Source organism: Lithobates pipiens, unplaced genomic scaffold (genome assembly GCF_037356315.1).
Source record: "Lithobates pipiens isolate NorthernLeopardFrog02 unplaced genomic scaffold, aLitPip1_a1.2 Scaffold_22, whole genome shotgun sequence".
Classification (NCBI taxonomy): Eukaryota; Metazoa; Chordata; class Amphibia; order Anura; family Ranidae; genus Lithobates; species Lithobates pipiens.
In genome coordinates, this window is record NW_027507784.1 from 327,045,102 (window position 1) to 327,063,866 (window position 18,765).

The 18,765-nt window shown below is 48.5% G+C and overlaps 1 protein-coding gene across 2 annotated transcripts in view; it reads left to right on the forward strand.

Moving 5' to 3' along the window:
• Positions 1-18,765, forward strand: part of CDKL4 (cyclin dependent kinase like 4) — a 42,294-nt gene that overhangs the window by 14,420 nt on the left and 9,109 nt on the right. For both annotated transcript variants that reach the window (XM_077449597.1, XM_077449596.1), the window contains exons 4-8: positions 9,683-9,755; positions 11,048-11,138; positions 14,612-14,812; positions 16,642-16,730; positions 18,651-18,707. In XM_077449597.1, the coding sequence (XP_077305723.1) occupies positions 9,683-9,755; positions 11,048-11,138; positions 14,612-14,812; positions 16,642-16,730; positions 18,651-18,707 (511 nt within the window). The remainder of the gene's footprint in view (positions 1-9,682; positions 9,756-11,047; positions 11,139-14,611; positions 14,813-16,641; positions 16,731-18,650; positions 18,708-18,765) is intronic.

Consider the following 18,765-nt stretch of genomic DNA (forward strand, 5'->3'; position numbering starts at 1 on the left):
TGATGATGCTTATGTACACAACCATGAGACAGCCACACTTTACTTGTCATACAACACAAGAAAACTGATAATACCGGTGTTACCAGGAAATCCTCCTCTGGTTGCCCTGATGAAAGTTGGGCTTGTACTAGTAGCTAATGGTCCTGACTTTATGAGGACACATCTCCACCAATACCTTGCCCATTTCCTTAGAGAATTATAATGGAGGGGTGAATAACTGTTTATTGGGCTCAGTCTCTTAAAAAAAAAAAAAAAAAGGAGACAACACACAAAATAACTTTCTGGCTAACAAAGGTAATAGTAGGCATGTTGCCAATGTTCACAGGCAGGAACATTGCTTTTAACAAGTTTGATTTAAACCTGGGCAGCTGGATAGCACTCTTGTCTTGCAGCTCACAGAGTACAGGGTCCAAAGTCCACCTTGGACATTGCCTGTATGAAGTGTTTTGCATGGGTTTTCTCCTGCAATCCAACAACCTTACTGGTACGTTGATTGACTTTTGGTAAAACTGCCTTGAGTGTGAAAAGGTACATTAGATTTTGTGCCCCTATGGAAGACAGGAACTGAGAACTGATGTAAATGGCTTTATATACCCTCTAAATCTGTGTGTGATATGTTGGTGCTATACTGTGCACAATAATAGAGACTTTATATAGAGACAATATAGATCATTATCATGCAGTTCCTCAAAATTTGCACTGCTCTAGTACAGTAGTCTCCAAACTGCGGCCCGGAGGCCAGATGCGGTCCTTTTCTTGCTTTTATCCAGCCCTTAGGGCACTATTTCATTCACTGACACCAAAGAAGGAACACGGTTCCTCCAAATGACACCAAACGATGGGACACAGTTCCTCCCAATGACACCAATGATGGGGCAAAGTTCCTCCCAATGACACTGTAATGGAATGTCCCCCACTACGCTTGAGTGCTTCCGTCAGTATACAGTTCCTCCAGTCTGAACATCATAGATCAGATATTATAGCCGATCCTACAAGACTAGCCGACAATAACTTGTATGAACATGAAACCTTTATTTGACAAACTCACACAGCATATATACCCCATAGGAGGACTTCCCCCCCTCCTGATCACATTATCCTAGCAACACAAACTGTAATCAGAAACATAATTAACTAGTCATTTAAACCAGCCTAGGTCACTAAACTATTCGGCTCCTACAACCAGGGGCGGGCTGGGCCGGGGGGCAGGGTGGAAATTTCCCCCCAGGCCGGCGTCTAAATTATGTTTAACGGCTGCTGGCTGTTCTTTTTTTTTTTTTTTCTTTTCTTTTTTTCTTCTTGCTGTGACTGGAGCGGCCGCCCGGGTCACAGCTTCCTTTAAATAGCCTCCCCGCAGCCGCCGCCGATTGGCTGGCTCGAAGCTGCTGCCCAGCCTGCGCTGCATTGTGGGAGTTGTAGTCCAGCTGCGCTAAAGCTCCTGGAGGTGTGAGCGCAGCAGGACTACAACTCCCACCTCCCAGGAGACCCAGAGGCAGGCTAGGTGTGTGTGGCACGTCGGGGGAGGGGACGCCCGGCGTCAAGAACGTCACGTCGCACGTGACCTGCTGGGAGGCGTGGCTAGCTGCAGTCGGCTTAGGAACAAGACCTGCTTCATCACCCCCACCCCCGAAGAGTGGCAACTTGGCAAGGACCTGGGCCTGGCGCAGTGCTCCCCATCAACGCTCCCCAGCCTGAAGTAAGGTATTTCTAAGGGGAGAAGTTTTCTAACACCCCCCACCAGCGGACTTAAAACCCCCCCTCCCCCCCAACAGCGGACTTAACACCCCCCCTCCCCCCCACCAGCGGACTTAACACCCCCTCCCCCCCACCAGCGGACTTAAAACCCCCCCTCCCCCCCAACAGCGGACTTAACACCCCCCCTCCCCCCCAACAGCGGACTTAACACCCCCCCTCCCCCCCACCAGCGGACTTAATACCCCCCCTCCCCCCCACCAGCGGACTTAACACCCCCCCTCCCCCCCACCAGCGGACTTAACACCCCCCTCCCCCCCACCAGCGGACTTAACACCTCCCCTCCCCTTCACCAGCAGATTTAACACCCCCCCTCCCCTCCACCAGCGGACTTAACACCCCCCCCTCCCCTCCACCAGCGGACTTAACACCCCCCCCTCCCCTCCACCAGCGGACTTAACACCCCCTCTCCCCCCACCAGCGGACTTAACAACCAGCGGACTTAACACCCCCCCCTCCCCCCACCAGCGGACTTAACACCCCCCCACCAGCGGACTTAACATCCTCCCCCTCCCCCCCACCAGCGGACTTAACATCCTCCCCCCACCAGCGGAATTAACACCCTCCCACCAGCGGACTTAACACCCTCCCCCTCCCCCCCACCAGCAGACTTAACACCCTCCCCCCCACCAGCGGACTTAACACCCTCCCCCCCACCAGCAGACTTAACACCCTCCCCCTCCCCCCCACCAGCGGACTTAACACCCTCCCCCCCAGCAGCGGACTTAACACCCCTTCTCCCCCCACCAGCGGACTTAACACCCCCTCTCCCCCCACCAGCGGACTTAACAACCAGCGGACTTAACACCCCCCCCCCTCCCCCCAGCAGCGGACTTAACACCCTCCCCACCCAGCAGCGGACTTATCACCCTCCCCCCCAGCAGGGGACTTATCACCCACCCCCCCCAGCAGCGGACTTAACACCCTCCCCCCCAGCAGCGGACTTAACACCCTCCCCCTCCCCCCCACCAGCGGACTTAACACCCTCCCCCCCACCAGCGGACTTAACACCCTCCCCCCCACCAGCGGACTTAACACCCTCCCCCTCCCCCCAGCAGCGGACTTAACACCCTCCCCCCAGCAGCGGACTTAACACCCTCCCCCCAGCAGCGGACTTAACACCCTCCCCCCCAGCAGCGGACTTAACACCCTCCCCCCCAGCAGCGGACTTAACACCCTCCCCCCCAGCAGCGGACTTAACACCCCCCCCCCAGCAGCGGACTTAACACCCTCCCCCCCAGCAGCGGACTTAACACCCTCCCCCGCAGCAGCGGACTTAACACCCTCCCTCTCCCCCCCACCAGCGGACTTAACACCCTCCCCCCACCAGCGGACTTAACACCCTCCCCCCAGCAGGGGACTTAACACCCTCCCCCCCAGCAGGGGACTTAACACCCTCCCCCCCAGCAGGGGACTTAACACCCTCCCCCCCAGCAGCGGACTTAACACCCTCCCCCCCAGCAGCGGACTTAACACCCTCCCCCCCAGCAGGGGACTTAACACCCTCCCCCCCAGCAGGGGACTTAACACCCTCCCCCCTACCAGCGGACTTAACATCCTCCCCCTCCCCCCCACCAGCAGACTTAACATCCTCCCCCTCCCCCCCACCAGCAGACTTAACACCCTCCCCCTCCCCCCCAGCAGCGGACTTAACACCCTCCCCCTCCCCCCCAGCAGCGGACTTAACACCCTCCCCCTCCCCCCAGCAGCGGACTTAACACCCTCCTCCCAGCAGCGGACTTAACACCCTCCCCCCCAGCAGCGGACTTAACACCCTCCCCCCCAGCAGCGGACTTAACACCCTCCCCCCCAGCAGCGGACTTAACACCCTCCCCCGCAGCAGCGGACTTAACACCCTCCCTCTCCCCCCCACCAGCGGACTTAACACCCTCCCCCCAGCAGGGGACTTAACACCCTCCCCCCCAGCAGGGGACTTAACACCCTCCCCCCCAGCAGCGGACTTAACACCCTCCCCCCCAGCAGCGGACTTAACACCCTCCCCCCCAGCAGGGGACTTAACACCCTCCCCCCCAGCAGGGGACTTAACACCCTCCCCCCCAGCAGGGGACTTAACACCCTCCCCCCCAGCAGGGGACTTAACACCCTCCCCCCCAGCAGGGGACTTAACACCCTCCCCCCTACCAGCGGACTTAACACCCTCCCCCCCACCAGCGGACTTAACATCCTCCCCCTCCCCCCCACCAGCAGACTTAACACCCTCCCCCTCCCCACAGCAGCGGACTTAACACCCTCCTCCCAGCAGCGGACTTAACACCCTCCCCCCCAGCAGCGGACTTAACACCCTCCCCCCCCAGCAGCGGACTTAACACCCTCCCCCCCAGCAGCGGACTTAACACCCTCCCCCGCAGCAGCGGACTTAACACCCTCCCTCTCCCCCCACCAGCGGACTTAACACCCTCCCCCCACCAGCAGACTTAACACCCTCCCCCCAGCAGGGGACTTAACACCCTCCCCCCCAGCAGGGGACTTAACACCCTCCCCCCCAGCAGCGGACTTAACACCCTCCCCCCCAGCAGCGGACTTAACACCCTCCCCCTCCCCCCAGCAGCGGACTTAACACCCTCCCCCTCCCCCCAGCAGCGGACTTAACACCCTCCCCCTCCCCCCACCAGCGGACTTAACACCCTCCCCCCCACCAGCGGACTTAACACCCTCCCCCCCACCAGCGGACTTAACACCCTCCCCCCCCACCAGCGGACTTAACACCCTCCCCCCCACCAGCGGACTTAACACCCTCCCCCCCACCAGCGGACTTAACACCCTCCCCCTCCCCCCCACCAGCGGACTTAGATAACGCCCTCCTCCCCACCAGCAGACTTAGATAACGCCCTCCTCCCCACCAGCAGACTTATCTAACACCCCCCCACCAGTGGACTAGTCCAAGCAATCCCCCTCCTCCCGCACACACGGCAGGAAGCACAGACGCACACAGCCACCCCCTAGACCCCCCCAGTCAGTGGAGCGGACTGATTCAGGAGGACACCCGCCTGCTGCATGCCTGCCACTTACCCCATCTTAGTGGTGGGTCAGGCAGCGGGTGAATTGCAGCGAGATGCATATAGGGAGTGGAGAGGAGAGAAGGGGCACAACTGCATTTTGGTTCTCCTGTTTTGAACGGAGCCCTCCGTGCTTTCTGTGAATTTAACCCAGTCACACATTGAAGTGTATTTGGAAATTCAAACTCTGGGCAGTGGGCACTGAGGGCTAGGACAGGCATGCAGAGATTTGCTATGCTACATAGACCTGTGAGTTCGCTATCCCACAAGAATATATTCCTGCAATTGCCTGGAGAGATTTTGAGCTCCCAGTACTGTATAGAGGGCTGTGAGACAGACCCAGGCCTTGACACCCTGGGCCCCAGCTGACCCCCACATCCCATGGGCACTGATCAGGCTGCACTAATGGGTACTTTTTGCACTGGTGAGGCTGTGTTTATGGGCACTAAACAGGCTGCACTGGTGAGTCTGCACTGATTGGCACTGATTAGGCTGCATTGATGACCATTGATCAAGCTGCACTCATGGGTGGTACTGTCTGCACTGATGGGCACTGTCTATATTGGTGACCGTGAAGCTGCATCGATGGGCACTGTCTATATTGGTGACTGTGAAGCTGCATTGATGGGCACTGATCTGTGTGTTTTGAGAGCTGTGCATGCTGTTGTATGTTTTGAAGCTAGACTTGTATACCAGTGATGTATCTGGGAAGTAGGCATGTTGTTGCAGAATAATTTCCACCTATAGGCTCGGTGCTCATTGGTGCGATGTGGGAACCCTGCAAATCTACTGTGGCTTCCCGCATCGCACCTGACTCGCAGATAGTTCATACTGCCCTATGTGAACTGCTGGTAGTGTCAATATAAAGTTAATGACACGCCTAAATCCGTTTGCGTATCGCAGTGCAAACTGTCAATTCACCCATGCAATCCAATTCTGGTGCGGCCCAAAAAAGGTTCTCTACGTGTTTGGTCTCAATGCGATGCAAATTCAGCCATACAATCTGTATGGCTGAATTCACATCACACAGACATTGCATGTGATCTGCACAGCAGTGCGATGTGAATCACATGCGATGTCTGACATCACAGCAGTTTGAACCAGCCCGTACTGTACAGCTTTATTGTTAAGTGTTTGTGGGAATTTTGTGGTTTCAGGGGTCTCCAAACTTTGGCCATACAGTTCAGGAACTACAATTCCCATCATGCCTAGTCAAGTCTTTGAATGTCAGAGTTTTACAATGCCTCATGGGTGCGTAGTTCTGCAACAGCTGGAGAGCCGTAGTTTAAAACCAGGTGGGCATGGATGGTGAGCTGATTCGGTGGTTCAATGGGCCTCTTGACTGGACTTGCCCCCCAGGCCTAAGGCTGCCAGCCCTCCCCTGCCTACAACAGTGAATACCAAGGACACATTATTACAAAAATAAATACATCCCACAAGAGAGACAAAAGGTGTTCCAATTAGCACAATTAACAATACAAATAGGGATCCCCCCTCCTCAGCCTTGTAGGCAACAGACTATAGCAGGAGACCTCAGTAGCAGACTGTCCAGCTCCTATATCGAAGAACATAAAACAGAAATCAATGTGACCAGCTCTTTCAGTTAACATGTATAGTTCAGAATAAAAACAACAGGAATATTTATTTTTATTTATATTTCTTGAGGGATATTGCTGATAAATATTACTGTCCCATCTGAAGTAATCCAAACCACATTTTCAGTGTAGATTAAGTAGTTGTCACTTATTTTCTCGGTCACTCTGTGCCCCGAATTGACACAGGGTAACTTACACATAAGAGTTGGAGCTGGGTTCCCAGTCCCATCACATCTCTCCCCTTTCGGCAGCAGACTAACACAGGTAGTGACCCCAGATGGGTTGACTTTGAAATTAGTCTGTAGTTCCAGTCGCCCAATGCCCGTACCCACACTGTACACCAAACAAATTGTCCCAAACAGAGAATTACTTACCCAGCCAACCTCTGCCTTTCTTGTAGAACATACCTGATGCTGGGGAGAAGTGCGAACTGGCCCTTCTCCCTGGAGTCCTTTCAGCCGCTGGAGAGAAGACAGGGTGGCTGGACTCACTCCGTCATGCTGTTGGGGATCTGGGCTGGCTGCCCAACATCTCTGGGGTATACAAGTGGGGGCCATAGTCCCATCCACTCCCTCATGAAATCCATCCCTTTTTAGTTGAGGGCAGAAGCCAGAGGCCAGCAGGGCTCTGCCCAGTTAGCGATTCAGCTGGGGACCGCACATCATCCGCTCCAACTAACTGTTTGGGAGGGAGGATAATTTCCTCCAACCTGGCTGACAGTTGGTGAGGGAGGGAGAATTCCAACCTCCTCTCCCCTCTCCCCCTGGACCCTGATCTGCTGCTGGGGAGCTACCGTCATCTTCTCAACCTGGGCCTCCAGAACTGCCGCGGGTGTGGGGCAGAGGTCTTGGACCCTCTGTCCGGTTGTCAGCACTTCAGCTGGAGAAGTTTGTAACACCACAGGTGCTGCTGTTGGGAAATCACATGTCCCTGGCAGTGTTGTGGGAGAAATGTTAGCTGCCTCTTCTCTCAGGAAGGCTGAAGCTACTGTTGGTGCTGGGCAGAGCTCAGTGAAGTTCTGCCCTGATGCCAGCTCTTCTCCTGGGTTGGTGTCATCATTCTGGGGCACCGTCTGTTACTGTCTCCCAGGTGCACGAATCCTTGTTGGGGAGGGGGGATGGCTCCTTCCCCTCCCTACATCTCTGAAATCCACTGGGGAAGAAGAACCACCACCTTCTTACCTCGGGCCTCCGAAACTTCCGTGGGTGTGGAGCAGGGGTATGCAGTACTCTGTCCTGCTGTCAGCACTTCTGCTGGAGGTTCGCTAGGTGGTTCCTCCTCTACAGAAAAGTCTCTGGAATTGCTGAAAGTCCAGGGCATGGGCTGGTGGCCCTTGGGCCCAGTGTCAACACTTTGGCAGGTGATTCATCATCCATAACATTCTCCGATGAAAAGTCAAGTAAATACATGCTTTATGTGATCCATAGCTGGGGAATGAGGATAGCTTTCTCTTCTCCCGAGCCCTTGAACTGCCATTGAACAGACGCATTTCTCCATCCAAGCTCATCCTGTGCAGAAACAAGATTGTCATGGTTAGTCAACACTTGCTCCATCCGCCATAAGACCTCCGCTTCCATAGCTGCAGGCAGAGATGGGCAAAGCACACTGTTACTCTGCCCCATTGCCGACACTTCAGCCGAGATTTCAGGGCTGTCGGCTGGTACTTCTGGATAGTCCCAGGCTAGCAGCCGTCTGTGGGTGATCCCCAGCTCCCATTCCTGAACGGCCTGAAACTCCATATCTTCCAGTGCCCAGTGAACTTCCGAGATGTTCAGCATCTCTTCTCTGTAATCCATTATTTTCTCCAACCGCCACTCCAAATCGCTCCCAAAGTTAGGGTCCCTTTACAGCTTCCCATACAACAGTCCCAGGCCGCCATAGCCAAAGCCTTCCATTGGGCTGCCATCCGCTATGCAAGGGCATGCTTGGGATACATGACACTAGAGGGCTCTATAGCTCTTGTCCAACCCCATCTCTGCCCAGACCACCCTGCTTAACTCAGCTGTCTGCTCCTTGTGCAGTTGTTCTCCCAGAAACAGCACCCACAATCCATACTGCGACCAGTACCTGAGTCCTTCCTCCCTCTCTACACCATTGAATTTGACTAGGAGCTGGAATGGGGTTGATAGAGAGGTAGGAATCCCACTTTCATGTTAATATATTGTAATGACAATGTCTCCCATGTCTAAATGATTTTATTCACTTGTCATGTTTATATTGTAACTATTGACATTAATGAATTGTTACACTAATAATTGTATATTTTCAGACTCAGGTAATATCCTGATGAAGCTATGACAGCGAAACTAGTTGAATAATTACCTCATTCGTCTCTATCAACGGAATCTTGTGATATTTTATGTATTTATTTCTTGTTTTTTCTAAATAAACCTTCTCTTTTAAATATGACCTATTACTTTGATATTAATATTCCTTTTGAATAATAAATATTCTATGTGCCCCGTAATAGTCCCTATGCTCACTTTCTCTTGTTGATGTCTCCATGGGGAGATAGGAGATATCTACATACCTCTTTGATCTAGTACCATTTCTGGATGGAAGGGAGAATTTTTCCCTTGTGGTGCTGCTCACGGGCTAGCGTTTTCTTTCAGAGTTCACAGCGGACAGAATCATACCATCCCAGCAGGACCTGCGTTGGCACTGGTCCTCTGTCCTGTATCTGCATCTCTCGCAACCTTCTTCCGAATTCCTCTTTCATGGTGGCTGGTATCTGTACCTCTCCTCTTCTGCTATCCGGACCTTGGATCCTGGTGGAGGTTTGGATGTTCCAGACTGCAGGAAGCATCCCACCGATTGCTACCAATGTAACAGAACCTTCCCAGCACCCAGCTTTGGTGCGTCACAAATCCTCCCAATGACACCAGAGATAGGGCACAATTCCTTCCAATGACACCAATGAAGGGGCACAATTCCTTCCAATGACACCAATGAAGGGGCACCATTCCTCCCAATGACACCAAGAGGGTGCACTATTCCTACCAGTGACCCAATGATAGGAGCATTATTCCTATCAATTACACCAATGATGGGACTCTATTCCTCCCACTGACACAAATTATGGGGCACTGTTCCTACCAATGACACCCATGATGGGGCATTGTTTACTCCAACTAATGCTGGAACATGTTCTACTCCCGGTGACCACAGTCTGTCCCCCCTAAAGTCTGAAAATATAATAAACCAGCCCTTTGTTTAGAAAGTTTGGAGACCCCTTCTCTAGTACATGGACAAAACAGGAACACTATAGGAACTTGGTTTTCAAAGTCTAACAACCATATATATATCTTCCATTTTCAGGGTCCCTGACACAACAACAAAGAACATTGTACAGCAGATCCTGCAAGCTGTCAACTTCTGCCATAAGCACAGTGTAAGTAGAATACTAGGTTGTAATCATTTAAGTAGATCTATCAGGCCATAAGCCCTGGCCTTTGGGGACAATAGGGGCTATATTTGATGCCCCCTTTACCTTGTAAATTGGCAACCACTAATCTAGTGTCCTGTAGTACTTATTTGGTGCCACCACCCAGAAGGAGTTAGCTTGTATGGGAGATTTTCTCCCAGGAATGCCTTAACCCATGTATCAACTACATACCCTTGCGAATAAAAGCAGGTCCAGACTTGAACACAGTTTCCATTGCCTTATTTTAACTTGGTAGGACAAAGGGACAAATGAGGTAAATTACTTACAACTCACATTGGGCTCCTAGGGTTTCTTGGCTAGCAGCCACTTGGTGGGTAACAGTATCCGGGAATCTCACACAGAACCTCTTCTGGTGGCATAGCCCCAATAAACAAGAGGTTAGAGTGTAACTCTGTTCCAGTGATGACTATAAATCTTCTTAGGCCCACATGGCCTACTTAACCAGGGCAATGTTTTCATTTTTTTTGCACACCTGTTACAATCTGCAGTTTTACTAGAATTTTTTTTTAAACCCTCAAACAATTACCGTATTTATCAGTGTATAACACGCACAGCCGTATAACACGCACATTCATTTTAAGAGGGAAGTTTCAGGGAAAAAAAAATCATTTTAAATAAAGAACTTTCAAGCAAAATAAGGGTCAGTGCCCATCTGCAGCCTCAACATTGCCATCAATGCAGCCTGATCAATGCCCATCTACAGCCTCACCAGTTCACATCAATGCAGCCTCATCAGTTCACATCAATGCAGCCTCACCATTGCTATCAGTGCAACAGCCTCACCACTGCCATCAATGCAGCAGCCTCACCATTGCCATCAGTGTAGCCTGATCAGATTCCCATCTGCAGCCTAGAGGGGACAGGGAGGGGGGCGGGATGAGCGCCGACAGATACATACAGTGAGAATCTCCTATGATAGACAGAACAGTGGTCCAATGGCAGCCCAGGAGACAGGACTTCCTATTACAGAGGCCACCAAGTAAACAGGAGATTCTCACTGTATGAAATCTGACGGCGCTCGCCTTGCCCCCTTCCTGTTCCCTCCGAGGCGGCTAAAATTTAGGTATTGGCATATAACACGCACATGCTATTTGCACCCGATTTTCATGGTGAAAAAGTGAGTGTTATACGCCAATAAATACAGTATACATTTTCTGAAAGCAGAGACCCTAGTGCTGTAAGGCAAAAGCGCTAACCACTCAGCCACTGTGCTTTAAATATTATGTGCTTTTTGGCAGTGCATCCACCGGGACGTCAAACCGGAGAATATACTGCTGACCAAGCAAGGAGTCATAAAACTCTGTGACTTTGGCTTTGCAAGAATCCTAAGTAAGTATTTTATCTCATGGTATACAAAAATCTGCACTGACAAATTATGCTGTCCGCTCTTTGGCCTTCATTTGTGGTTTCAAAACTTTCCTAATTGTGTTATATGCTTTTAATCAGAATTGGCACTCTTGCGGCTTCAAAACAATGGGCAGGACAGGTTTTAGGGCAATCACGCTCCAATCATGGGTGGAATGTGTATTGTTGTTGTGGAATGTAAGATGAAGCATTAGTGGTGTTTTCAATTGGATGTGTTTTCTGTGGTATCAGTGTGTGTTTTTGCTTTGCCATATGAATGGAGACATCACTGTCTATGTAGGTAGGTGCAGCGTGATGCAGCGGGCAGAAAGCACAGAGTGCAGTAACAGGAACATATTGTAACAGAAGTCCAGCAATACACAACAGACACAGCAGGAAGACAACTCAACCAGGAACACTCACAAGATGTAACAGCGATGAGACAATAGATTGAAGACTCAAGTGCTGACAGTGTTTGTCTTGAGGAGCAGAATGTGGCCTGGCCGGTCTGGTTCTAATTGGGGAGGCTTCCAGGAAGGATGGTGTATCCCTACACTTTCCTTACTCCTCCAGAAACTTTCTCTGACACTACACATTGTCACTGACAGAAGAGTGACCTGTCCCTACTGTAGCCACTCGCAAAATGCATGCCAAACCTGGAAACCAGGGTCTTATATAGACTCTGTCTGACCCAAGATGGCCACCAAAATCACCTGGGGTACCGCCATCCATTTGGATAGCTGCCTCCCTGTGACGGTGGAAACCATAGAGGAACTAGGTTCTTCTGTACCTCCTCACCATCTACATTGCCACTGTGGACAGTGCCATCTGCAGTGGAGAAAATAGATTGCGCCTGCCTACACATCTCCTTATTGTGGCATATCTATTGAGGCATTGCCGTTTATCTTTATTGTGGCATGTACATGGGGAATTTCTGTGCTTCCTTACTGTGCCATATTTCTGGAGGCATTGCTGTGTGTCCTTATTGTGGCATATGTACAGAGATATTGCTGTGCTACACCAATTGAACAGAAATTGACATTTTGGTATTCAGGTACCACAGACAACATTGTAGGGAACCAGCACACCACCATAACGCAAAATGATCTTGTACTTGAAGAAAAGCATGCAGATGAAAAACAATATTTTGAAGCTGCATGAACCTCTTTTTTAAGATGACTTTGAGAATTGGGGCTCTTGTGGCTTTGAAACGTCTTCTTTTTGCTATTGTGATGAAGCATATGCGTGTCTTCTTCCTGGGGATAGCTACTGAGACATCACTGTGCACTGTTAATGATACATTCCTGGAAAAAAAGGGGAAGATACTGCGCTAAACCCAAATACAGTGAAAAAGCTGCCAACACTCAAACAAAGTCAAGCAAACATGAAAAACAATATGTGTAGCACTTAAAAATATAATCATATATATAAACACTGGTGAAAAAGTGACAATGATATATAATATAATGTGAAACATAAAAGTGTCCAAAGAATGTTTTGTGTATAAAATCCGTCCCAAGAAAGGGCCCCGTGGGTGCTGGAAAAAATGTATAAAACAGTACATGAGCCAATAGGAGAGTCTTGAGTGATCTTCCTTCCTTCCTTTGATGGAGGTATAAGTGCAGTGAGTCAATAAAGCCTGTAGTTCTGCTGCGGAAATCGCTTGGAATGGATAAAGGAGCAGCTCGCAATCCGCAACCACTGAAGGTGTAGGAAGGACCGCAGATACGTCACCCAAGTGTGTAAGATCCAGGGGTAAATAGGTATGTCAGTGAAATAGTCTTGATTTCTGGCTTTAACCCATAGCCTTCACAGGTAGAAACCGACCAGCAGCTGCAGGAGGAGGTGGAAGCGGGGAGGAAAGATGGCCGCCTTGCTTCTGAAACCACGGTGGAATGCACGTACCGGAAGTGATGTCAGGTGGGGGGGGCTTTAACGTGTTTTGGAACATGTGCAATGGATCCTTCATCAGACCTACCCCCCAGTGTATAGGATCGGCTTATAAGCAACCTCTCCTCATTTGTTCAGGCTAATGATACATTCCTGACTTTTTTACTGTACCATATCAGTGTTTTTTGGGCTTTGGATCTTTTTTGCTGAAGCATTGTAAAACTAGCTTGATCAGCATTTTCGTTCATACAATTCACTCCTATATTTAATAACTCATTAACCAAAGATCCTTCCTAAAAAACGCACTGGCATGTCAACTTCTTATAGGCTACTAAAATCCAGTGTCTGGTTATTCTGGGATACTCCATACTGTCTCTCTGCACCTTATATACTTAAATTAGTCCATAAAGCATAGCCACATGTAAAGTATTGATATAACTTGTGACAACACCATGAACTCATGCACCTCCACCACATAAAATGCGTGCTTACCAGAGGCAAGCTAACATGGGTTTGCAGCTGTAAACCCTGCAAGGGCCTTGGTCCAAAAGGAATGGAAATTGCAGCTCCCAAATACTTGATATAGTGGAGCAGGAACACACAGCAAACAGTCAGGGAGACTTGATTGTTCAATGGTCACAAATGAGGGTCAGAAGGTAACCCAGAATAAAAAGGAGCTCACCATAGTGTAAATTGTAATATGAACATTTATTAAAGGTTAAAAAGTTGCACTTACACGTAGCAAGAGATAAACGGCAATTGAGCACCCGTCCACTAAGGTACACAGCACGAGGATGTCAGCACGCCACTCCTCCCGACACGCATTTCATCACACTCTGACATCGTCCTGGGGCACGTCAGAGTGTGACAAAACATGTGTGGGGAGGAGTGGCATGCTGACGTCAGCGCGCTGTGTACCTTAGTGGGTGGGTGCTCATTTGCCAGCTGGTTTTTATAATCCTTGCAAGTTTATCTCTTACTACGTGTAAGTGCAACTTTTTAACCTTTAATAAATGTTCATATTACGATTTACACTATGGTGAGCTCCTTTTTACTCTGGGTTACCTTCTGGTCCTCATTCGTGACCATTGGATGATCAAGTCTCCCTGGCCTTCTGCTGCGTGTTCCTGCTCCACTGTATCAAGTATTTGGGAGCTGCAATTTCCATTCCTTTTGGACCAAGGCCCTGGGTAGGGTTTACAGCCGCAAGCCCATATTACCTTGCCTCTGGTAAGCATGCATTTTATGTGGTGAAGGTGCATGAGTTCATGGCATTGTCACAAGTTATATCAAGACTTTACACATGTGGCTATGTTTTATGGACTAATTTATATTATTAACTTTGTGGTGTTGGAAGCAATTCCAAGATTTATGCAAACTGTTTGTGTTGTATGTATTTATGGTTATAACACATTATTTATCATTTAGCACAGCCCCAATTTATTATTTTTATTTGTTTATATGTGTATCTCATATTGAGCTGCTGCTGTTCTTGTTCTAATTTGTATTGCCCACTTAGCGTGTTTTTTTTCCATACCCTATATACTTGTCTTGTTTATCTTCTACAGCTCGGCCTGGAGATGATTATACAGATTATGTGGCTACACGATGGTATCGTGCTCCTGAACTGCTAGTTGGGGACACTCAGTACGGGGCGGCAGTCGATGTTTGGGCTATAGGTTGTATCTTTGCTGAGCTGCTATCTGGACAACCTCTGTGGCCAGGAAAATCTGATGTGGACCAACTCTATCTCATCATTAGAACACTTGGTAAGAATTGGTGACCTGCTGCATTGTGGGTAATTCTGACCATCCGTATGCTTCTTGCTGTAGTCTGAAATCTTGACCTCTGCTTGTTCTGTTGTAATGCAAACATTTTGTTGCCAATTGCTATTTATTGCCACGTCTCTAAAAGTAATGTCAAAGCTTTACAACCATCACATGCATTCTGTGCCAATTTGACCTGTACTGACATTTGTGTCCTGCACACCTAGCTCTTCAACAGTCTAACCTGCTAGCACCACCATTGGGGCACACAGTATACTGTAAGTCCATGCAAGTCTAGAGTAGGCCTTCAACATGAAATCTCCAAAATACACTAAAACCTTCATCTTTGAAACACTCCTCCTTCACATTCATCATATCTATAACAGATCCTTTTTAAACAGAAACTATGCTTTGCCAAAGCAGAGTAATTTAATAGGTTCACTTAACTTACACCCCAATTTGTAGCCACACCCACAAAATTAACAAGAAATTAGTATCGCTACACAGTGCCTAGGAATGCCAGCCTGAGAAACACTTGAAACAATTGATGATTGCCGTGCATGTGCCACTCCAGCAGCACCATATTGGGGTGACATCCATAGTTCTTACTGTTGCCATCCCTGACATGGCTAGTGCAAGATAGCTGAGGACAAGAACCACACTGCTGGGGGCATCACCAGGGTTTTTATCCTGGAGTTGGGCTTTAAGGCTGCATCAAACACTGTACTGCTGTTCCTGAGTGTTATATAAAAGAACATATGCCCAGTACCAGCAGATTGCACAGCTAAGGTCAGCAGTATCTAGTGGCTAGCAGGAAGAAGCATGCATACCCACAGGGATAATAGGGATGTTTCTTTCATGCAATGCTGTGAAACAGCAGTACAGAGTCTAGGGACCATCCATAAAGGTGCCAAGCATTCCACAAAATTCTTCCAAGAGCCAGCCTACTACTTGGGCTCTTGAGAAAAGAACTGGGGCAGGGTGCTGTGACATTTACAGGAGCCCGCCAGCCCTTCACACCAAACTTGATCTTACTATGAAGGAAGGACCAACAGAAAAAAACAAGAGATGATGCTACTGGGTCTCAAAAGAGGGATTTCTTGAAAACAGTGATTTGGTTGAACATTTTTAATTGTATGTTGGAAGAGGGAACAAGGGAAGGTAAAATATGCATAAAATATACTTCAACGTTGTTGGGACTGGTGGAGGAGCTGGTGCCCAGGGTGGCTGAGAGAACCCTGTTGGGTCTCTTGCTGTTCTATGCCAGCAAGTCCATCATCCTATGCTGGAAGCGGAAAACTCCTCCCTCTATAGGTCTATGGAAAACACTTGTCAATAATGTGATACCGCTATGCAAAGATACTCATAGAGGCTGTCCGAAAAAATATGACAGGGTCTGGTCTAAGTGGTTAGCGGAACCCTCCACTGCTGCAGCACACTAGTAGGTTTCTCGCTATCCAATGACCTCCCTTGAAGTCTTGATAAACTAACCCTTGCCAGCACAGTAACTTAGGTATGCTAGTTAACTATCAACCTACCCCTGAAGCGTGAGCCAAGCCAGCACATGGATGATGGTATATTATGGTAGTCGCAAATAATCTAACATTTCTTGGTTCCGTTATGCTGACTTGCGACCCCTGCGTGGGTCCCACCCCTGATGTTGGCTGTACTGTTGTATGTTTGTTTTGTCTATGTGTAAAAATATTGTCAAAAAAGAAAATATATATATATTTCAACTTTAATACATGTAAATAGTTCTTGGTGCTAGTCAATATGCTTTGATGGGTTTCAGTTGAAATTGTTAATGTATTTTTTGGGGATTTACCCCACAGGAAAGCTCATCCCCAGACACCAGTACATCTTCCACAGTAATGAGTTCTTCCATGGTGCTAGCATCCCGGAGCCTGATCCAGATGATGTGGTATGTAATCAAGGCTGTGGTTACCTCATTAAAAAAAAACGAAGTATCCAACCTTTATTAAGCTATATTATATATATTAAGGCTTTAACTTTCTTGACTTTTGGGTCGACCAACACTGCTGGACCTAATTCCATTCTGTCTGTTTTTACTCTATTTAAAGTGATATAAAAGGGGTGTCATTGGACAGGGAATGATGAGTGCTATGTGGTTCAGAGAAAGAGAAGTCGTGTTCTTAGTAACAACATTTCCTGGCCTACCTTATGTCATCACACATTGGTTTAGCCCTCCATTGGTAATATCTGGGACAACCTCCAATAGTTAAGATAAAAGAGACTGCCCCTAGGCCCCCTGTATTCTCTTTTATAGGTTGCCCCAGACCACCTTCCATGTACAATCTCCACTTTGTCATCCCTACCGGATATAAATGGGCTGAAAACCCTCTGGTAAAACATTTCCTGCAGCCAGCAAAGTGCATTAGACCACCAAAGAAATCCCTGATATTATCCTGGGATCTCGGCCTAGTTCTCAAGTCACTCAGGCAGCTTCCTTTTCTGTCACCAGACTCATGTTCCCTATGGTTCTTGACCTTAAAATTGGTGCTCCTGCTCGCCATACTGCAAGGAAACTATCGGAATTAGCGTCCCTGTGCTGCAAAGAACCTTATTGTATATTCCTTCAACAGAAAGCTATTCTTTGGCCGGCCGCAAGTCTTAGGCCTAAGGTTGCCTCTAGCTTCCACGTAAATTGGAAAGCAATCTTTCCAAATTTTGAGCAGGAGCCTTCTCGTTCCCAACCAGATGACTTCAGCACCTTTGACCTCGTGAACTTGTTGACAATATACTTACACAGATCTGCTTCTGTCAGGAACGTGAATAACCTTTTCATCCTTTCAGTGGGCCCAAAACGAGGTGAGGCCGCAACTTCAAGAATTATTTCCACTTGGGTGTCAAAAGTGATCACCCTAGATAACAAGAATCAAGGGCTGGCTCCTCCTGATGTAGTGCAGGCACATTCATCTCAAGGTATGGCAGCTTCTTGGGCAGCTTACACCAAGGTTTCGCTGCCTGGAGGACATCTGCAAGACGACCAGTTGGAGTTCCTGTACAACCTTTGCACGCCATTATAGCCTGTACATTCAGGCAGCAGCATCCGCAAAGTTCAGGACAATGGTAGTCTCGGCAGCCATACACAAAAAAAAAGTTTCCCATATTGAGCAGCATATCTCTCTGGTTGGGTGTTCCTTTCCTTCCCTTCCTGCCTGTTCATTGCTAGTTAGTTCCCATTGTGTGCTGACATGAGGTGGGCAAGGAATATGGAAAATTGTTATCCATACTTACAGTAATTTTTCTTTCCTGGCATATCCTCATGTCAGCACAACTCTCGCCTCCTTGGTGGCCTGTCCCTATCTAGTTATGGAACACCGGGGGCCTAGGGGGAGCGAAAGCTATTGGAGGTGGTCCCCCGATATTACCAGTGGAGGGTTAACCCATAGTGTGCCGACAAGGCGATAGGCCAGGAAAGGAAAAATACTGTAACTATGGATAACAATTTTCAACAACCATCAGAGCAGAGCACAGAAAATGTCTTAAAAATTGTAAGTATGGACATTTTGATCCCTGATTCTCAGCATAAAATGTAAAAATGTAAAATGTTTACTAGGTTCACGTTAAAAACCTTGTTCACATTTTCTCCATGTGAAAGATTTCCTTTGCATTCTTCATTTTCTCATTTATGACTACACACCTACCCACTCATTATACTTTGCTGTGTCCTCCTAGCCACTGCCACTTTTTCACATTTTACTGGTGTCTATTGCTGATCTTAGCATACAATTGCAGAATGAAATAAAGCAAAAGCCACTGGGATTTCTTTTTCTTTCTTTACTTTTTTCATTTTAAATGTCATGATTTCCTTCCACAGGAGACCTTGGAGGAGAAGTTCCCTCATATCCAACCTGCAGCCATGAACTTTATGAAGGTAGGATGGATTCCAGTCAAGAGGATTCTGGGATACTCTGCTTTGCTTATGTGTTTTT